General features: G+C 47.5%; 1 protein-coding gene across 1 annotated transcript; it reads right to left on the bottom strand.

Moving 5' to 3' along the window:
* Positions 1-252: 252 nt before the first annotated feature.
* Positions 253-4980, bottom strand: rad54l (RAD54 like). The gene is made up of 17 exons (XM_085928015.1): positions 4596-4980; positions 4421-4501; positions 4004-4117; positions 3875-3935; positions 3528-3663; positions 3358-3427; positions 2919-3207; positions 2724-2848; positions 2514-2664; positions 2311-2437; positions 2171-2245; positions 1941-2071; positions 1681-1791; positions 1417-1619; positions 1165-1344; positions 927-1090; positions 253-537 (listed from the first exon to the last, which is right to left on the bottom strand). Exons 1-17 carry the CDS (start codon positions 4596-4598, stop codon positions 333-335), a joined length of 2226 nt encoding a protein of 741 aa, XP_085784141.1. The 5' UTR covers positions 4599-4980; the 3' UTR covers positions 253-332.
* Between the last annotated feature and the right edge of the window lie 1439 nt (positions 4981-6419).

Raw genomic sequence — 6419 nt, 5'->3', positions numbered from 1 at the left:
ATTATGTAAGATGAATGAAATAGTCGTTGTATTTGTTTTCATAAAGCCAAGAGCACCCGTTATTCAGGGCCTTGCTCTGAAAATTCACTAACATATTTGAATTGAGATATATTTGTGCCTTTTGATGCCAATTTCAAAAATGTAAAAAAAAAAAAGTTAACCAGTGTAATTAAATAAGATAAGTACAGATATGACTGTCACACTACTGGCACAAGTTCAAGTTTGTGAAGCACTGCTGTTTAATGTACGTGATAATAGAAAAATGGGCTTTATTTGGGGATAAAAAAAAACAACACTGACAAAAAAAATGTACAAGCAGAAATAAATCCAAGTCAAACAACACCCCTTTGGTCCTCATGGGAGCGCTGGTGGAAGACGAAAGAGATGGTGGCGGCGTCCCAGCAAGCCTTCAGCACTTGGTCCCTTAGGGTCTTCTTGTCCCAGCAGTGGTGCCACTGGGACAGGTCGCTGGTGCAGTCCAACTCTGGCGCAGGCGGCCACACTTGGATGCCGTTGACGCAGCGCCGACAGCGGAACCTGCAGAGTGGCTTCGAGTCACGCGTCTGATGCTGTTTGCCGTTTGTTTGACAGGTAACTGCTCTTTGGTGGAGGCTTACATGTATTCATAGTTTGTTAGCATTAAGGTATAGATATTTAATTGATGGTTGTTTTGAATATTTTGGTGGTAAAATATACCATACCAAACAATATAACTTTTTTTTTCTCCCTCATTTCAGTTTTACAGAAAATTCAAGCAAGCTCGCTTCGCTTCTTTGGAGAACTGCGTGAGCAAGTCTTAAGTGAGTAAGGTGATTTCCTTTGATTTGAAACAGAAAACATCTCAACTGTTTTGGCAGATGTCTAACTGCAAAAGCTCGAAAACGTGATCGCGTGGCGGCCTATAAAGCAGAAAAGCAAATTCTTACTTGTCGTGCGTGTCACTGGCCGTTTCCCCGTTGAGTGCAAAGAGCTCACGGAGTTCCCCGAGCGAAAAATGTCGCTCCACGTCCTGTTCTTCGTCCACCACGCAGCTGCTCAGTGCCTTCTTGTGCGCCTGCCGCTGCAGGATTTTCTCCTCGATGGTTCCCGTCTGCGGACGCAGGGAGCAGGATCACGTACAAAATAACGGAACTCAAGCCGTCCGTCGTAAGCACGTCGACTCACCGACAGCAGCCTGTAGACGTAGCACGTCTTCTTCTGGCCGTCCCTCCACACCCGCGCCATGGCTTGCTCGTCGTTGGCCGGATTCCAGTCGGGATCAAACATCACCAGGCGGTTGGCGCCGATCAGGTTCAGACCGCAGCCGCCCGCTTTGCTGCTCAGCATGAAGATGAACTCGGGGTTCTAAAACAAGAAGAACGGTTGAATTGAAACCATGAAAATGGCGAGATGCCTCTTCAAGGATTTTCAACTTACGTCAGGACTGTTGAATCTCTCCACAATCTTGGCCCTCTTCTTGATGGACATGGTGCCATCCAGGCGTACGTAGGGATACCTTCTGGAGTGGCACAGCCTCTCAAAGATGTCCAATGTTTGCGTGTAGTTGGAGACCAGCACGACTTTGTCGGTGGTGGTGCTTCTCGTCATAGCCAGGATCAAGTCCAGGACCAACATTTTGCCTGGAATGACGGCAAGTACAGGGCATCACTTGTGCCGACGTTCGCTCCGGCATGGTCTTACCTGACAGCTGCGGCTCCACACTTTTAACGGAGTAGCCGCCTGGGAAAAGATCCAGAGCGCCTCGGAAACCTTCCTCCCCCTGCAAGCACTTGTCATGGATGAGAGCTGGGTCTGAACCGCAACAAGAGTGGACATGTGAGGGAAGAGCCACATTTGAAGGTCTCATAGCCAAATACGATGCCGCTTTGAGATAAGACTCGAACGAGTTCTGAGACCAGAGCAAAAAAAAAAGAGTGCTGCGAGTGTCAAGGCAATCTTACGATTGCACAGTTTCTTGAGCGAGGTGATGGACGACAGGGAGGAGACGTTCATCTTGCCCGTCTGCACTGCCTCCATGGGCTTGGCCTGCGTCAGGAAGCGTTTGTAGAGCGCCGTCTGCAGCGGCGTTAGCCTGTTGCAAGACAACGCATTCGCGCCATTAGCAGCTCAAGTCAAGGAAGATCTCAGAGCTCTGAGCCAGAAAAGTCCCAAATTGTAAAATGACACCTACTTGCAGCAGACCACCTGCTCGATCTTCACAGGCAGATATTTGGACAGGATGTCGGAGGTTCTCCTGATTAAACACCTGAAAAAAAAAAAACACAGCAGTCAAGGCCACTCTCACCCTAACGCGGAGAGAGGGGGAGAGACCTGTTGACAATGGCAATGAGCTCCTTGAGTTTGTCCTCTCCCTCCTGTCGTTCTTTATCGCTGGCGTCGGCGTCACGACCCTTCAGGATGGGCAGCTCAAATCGCTTCTTGAACTCCTGAGCAGTACCTGATGTGACGGATAGCATTTTGTATAGCATTACTCCCGCTCCTCAAAACTCTCAGCCATGTACGCGAGCGCTAACCCAAGATCCCGGCGTTGACAAAGTGCACCAGGCTGAAGTACTCCAGCAAGTCGTTCTGGATGGGTGTGCCCGATATCAGCACCCTCCTCTGGGCACGCATTGCGTTCAGGGCTTGGTACGTCTGGTTATCGGAGTTCTTGAGTCGGTGGCCCTGCGTGCCGGCGAGACTTTGTGTGCTGCGCCGCAAAAGTCGGCGTCGCGAGTCAATACCTCATCGCAGATGATAAGTCCCACTTGGCCTTTGTGCAGAACCTCAGCGTGCAGCCGGAAGGTCTCATAGGAGATGATGAGAATCGGCGTTGGTGCGCGGAGTCCGCGCTGCGAGATGAAGTTCACTAGGAAAGATGACCGACGTGCAGTAACGTCGCACGACGTGGAGCCACGCCGCAGTGCCCGATCACTCACCGAGCTGTCGGTCAATGTTTTCCTTGGAGCCTCCGTCAATGGCCAGGGGGGCGACGCGCGCTCCCAGCCACTTGGCCACCTCGTTGTACCAGTTGCGCACCAGACTGGAGGGCGACACCACAATGGCCTTGTCGATCTCAGGCTTGGCGTCGGCGCTCTGGCGCAGCAGCGTCCACACCAACGCGATGCACTGCAGGGTCTTGCCCAGGCCCATCTCGTCGGCCATGATGCAGCCGAACGAGCCCGGGATGCGGCGCCCGGTAACGCAGTCCCACAGGAACTTTACGCCCTAAAATTCAGTTACTGAAATTAGGGCCCCGGGCCTATTTCATATTGGCCCTTTTAAGAATAATCATCGGTCAGTTTTACCGATTAAACACTGAAACATTCTTTCTCACGAAACAGACAAGGCGCCGTTTATGTATTATGTGGAGCTTACCTCTCTTTGGTGAGGCCTGAGCACCTTCCCTAAGACAGGGTCCACAACCACGTGGACAGGACTTTTGTCCCTGCACAGGACAACAAAACAGAAAGAAAAAAAAGAGTGACAAAGTGAACCCGATAGTATGTGGATTCATGTTGGTTGTGTAACTATCAGAGTGCTCCGACTTGTCTATTTTGAGCTGCTCGTGGGCGCCTAGCGTCTCAGGCTCAAACAGAACCAGAGCATCGTCCGCAAAAGGGTCGTGAAGCGCCCGCCTCACTCCGGCTCGCTTCAGGCCCAGCGTCCGGATGCCCAGCGGGCCTGTAAACAATGCAAAAGCTTTAGCTTATATTCTTGATTAAAGTTTCGTCTGAGAACCACTGGTTGCGTCATGCTAACAGCTAAAGCTAATACTACAGAGTCAGATCCATAAGTATTGTAACATGGACAAAATTGTAACCCTTCATGCCCAACTGGCCAACTATCACATTACCCATGCCCCGTTAAAAAGTTGTGTTGGTCAAAATCTCACCCGTGTAATTTGGGATGGGAACTTTAAATGGCTTGGAGAGGATCCGACGAATAAACTCCTCCTGCGGGTACATGATTTTCCATTTGGTGATGAGGCAGTTAGACGCAAGTAGATGTCACACGCGCTTACGTGTTTGTTGCCGTCGGGGCATGCGGCGCCAACGCTGAGCTGCGTCAGGGGCCTCCTGAACAGAGACACGGGACTTGGTTGCACCGCTTGGCTCCCGATGGCTCTTTTTTTCTTCTGTGGACGTCAGTACAGTACACCTGTCAATCACTCGGCACAATCATCCAATATTAAAAGCAACACGAATAAATATGAACCCAAACAAACTACAGCAGCATCGTCGTGGGAAGGAACTGTGTTGAAATCGATCGAGGAGCTTCATTTACAGAAACCTAGTGTTGTGCTGCCATCTTGTGGCAACTGTATAATTATAAATACTTTCAGGATTTCATTAAGGTGGGCGTTTGATTAGTAATGTTGCCATTTTATAAAAACTTAAGAATATTCACTCTTAGCTGGTAATTCAACAAATTAACTGACCGTCGCACAGGTCCACTCTTGGTCATCCTCACCGTCGGCTTGCTTTCGTTTGGCGACCTGACTGGGAGCCCAACTCCTCCTCTGGGTGGTGACAAGACAAAGATGCAAAACAAAATATGTCAACTTACGGGAGAGAATTTAATAACAATGAAACAGGCTCCATTTTATTTCTGACCATGTTCGCTCTGTCTTGTCGTCGCGTTTTGGCTCAAAATTAGTCTGCTAACATCCTTGACAGCACATCAACGAGCTTCCAATGAAAAGTTTGGCTCACAAAATCAACGTGTGACATGACTTATAAAAGAATATTAAACTACATGTATATATCGGCGACCACAATACAAAAACCGACGACAGTGCTGAGCGCTGGATTCCTCAAACTGCGCGCTAAACAACTACGGCAAGCGCAAAGCTGGAAAAACGCGCTATTTTAATTGCTCAAATAAAACACAACAATTCCGCTAAGGTTGAATCACTCAACTAATATGATTGACATTAATTGAGACAAAGAGGCCGGCGAATCAGTTTTGTCCACATCAGTCTCCTTTTAATGGCGATGAGATTAATGGTTCGTCCCATAACCCCCCCACCCCCTTGCCAAAATCAAAATGGTACGTCCGCGGTCTGACGTATTTAGTAAACCAGAAAGTAGAAGCAAAGAAATACATTGCGTAATTCTTATATTCTTTCCACTTCCGTGGTACATCACTTACTATTATCAAATATGTGTATTATTTTAACTTGTTTTTCAACAGAAACCTGGATAGTCTGTTGTTATTTTAAAATTTAAGCTTCCCTTAATAAAAAAATATTTAAGATGTTGCTAGCAATTATTTGAACAAAATCAACCGTGTGACCAAGGAATTTAACTTTTATTTTGGCGTACACCTGTTGTAGCCTATTTGTAAATCTTGTAGCGTAATTTCCGGATGTGGTCAAGCGAACGTGGGCGGCGGCGTGGTTGGTTTGCGAAGATGATGCTTGTTAATGGTCTCGTGTCTCAGCGCATCCAAAATTAAACGGCGTGTTGAAAAGCCGTCACTTTGAAGAACGCTTGGCTCACGTCTATATTTGTCCTGGCATCCCACAACACCATGTCGGCGTGTAAACAAGACTACTAGGGCGTGCCCGTCTTAGTGTGTGTGTGTGTGTGTGTGTGTGTGTGTGTGTGTGTGTGTGTGTGTGTGTGTGTGTGTGTGTGTGTGTGTGTGTGTGTGTGTGTGTGTGTGTGTGTGTGTGTGCGCGTGCGTGTGCGTGCGTGTGGACATGTCAATGGCATGTTTGCCTTGACCTTGGCAGAAACATTTTACCGCCATCAGGAAAAGCAGGGAACAAGTTTTAAAAATGCTTTTTGATTCTGCGACGACAAATTGATCAAGCAAAAGTTGCTCTAGTCAAAGATGTCAAACTCAAGGCCTGGGGACCAGATACCGCCCGCCACATCATTTTATGACAAATTGGGCATCAAATTCGTGTGTCATGACTAGAATTGCAAATTGTCTTCACTTTTAATATCTTTTTTTTTTAAATATTTGACCAGTTTTTACTCGTCTGATTTGAAAACGAGTTATTTGTCAGTTTGTTTTGTGGCTTTTACTGTATATAATATGAGGTGCCTCTGAAAGAAAAAATGAGTTTGACACCCCTGCTCTACGTAAACAAAGTGTTGGGACACACACTTCTGGCCCTACTGTCACCTTTGAAATTAGAAAACTGCAGTTCTGTTTACTGTACCTTATGTACATTATATATACGGTAGAAACTCTGACTTCTAATGTCGACAGCTTCGAACAAATCGGAGTTCAAACCAAAAATTCGAAGCTTTTGAACTCCCCAAACTGAACAAAACACCGGCCTCCAAACAGTTTATCGAACCGGGTTAGGGTTAGTGTCTCCGCGTACCCGAAGCAACGTTCGGTTCGGCTCGACAAGCGAAAGCGCGTCTCATGAGCATAAAGCTCATAACCCAGAACAAAAATACTGAAGAAGGGTGACGCAA

This window comes from Syngnathus leptorhynchus, chromosome 13 (genome assembly GCF_054491065.1).
Source record: "Syngnathus leptorhynchus isolate UIUO chromosome 13, UIUO_Slep, whole genome shotgun sequence".
NCBI lineage: Eukaryota > Metazoa > Chordata > Actinopteri > Syngnathiformes > Syngnathidae > Syngnathus > Syngnathus leptorhynchus.
Note: the sequence above shows the minus strand (reverse complement) of the source record. Positions and strands in the feature narration are given on the sequence as shown.

What these genes read in the sequence shown, in the direction of transcription:
- rad54l (XM_085928015.1), bottom strand. An exon ending in GAGCAGCTCAAAATAGACAA is followed by an intron (nt 3,428 to 3,527) that starts GTCGGAGCACTC and finishes TGTCCTGTGCAG; the next exon opens with GGACAAAAGTCCTGTCCACG. An exon ending in AGAGATTCAACAGTCCTGAC is followed by an intron (nt 1,345 to 1,416) that starts GTAAGTTGAAAA and finishes TTCTTGTTTTAG; the next exon opens with AACCCCGAGTTCATCTTCAT.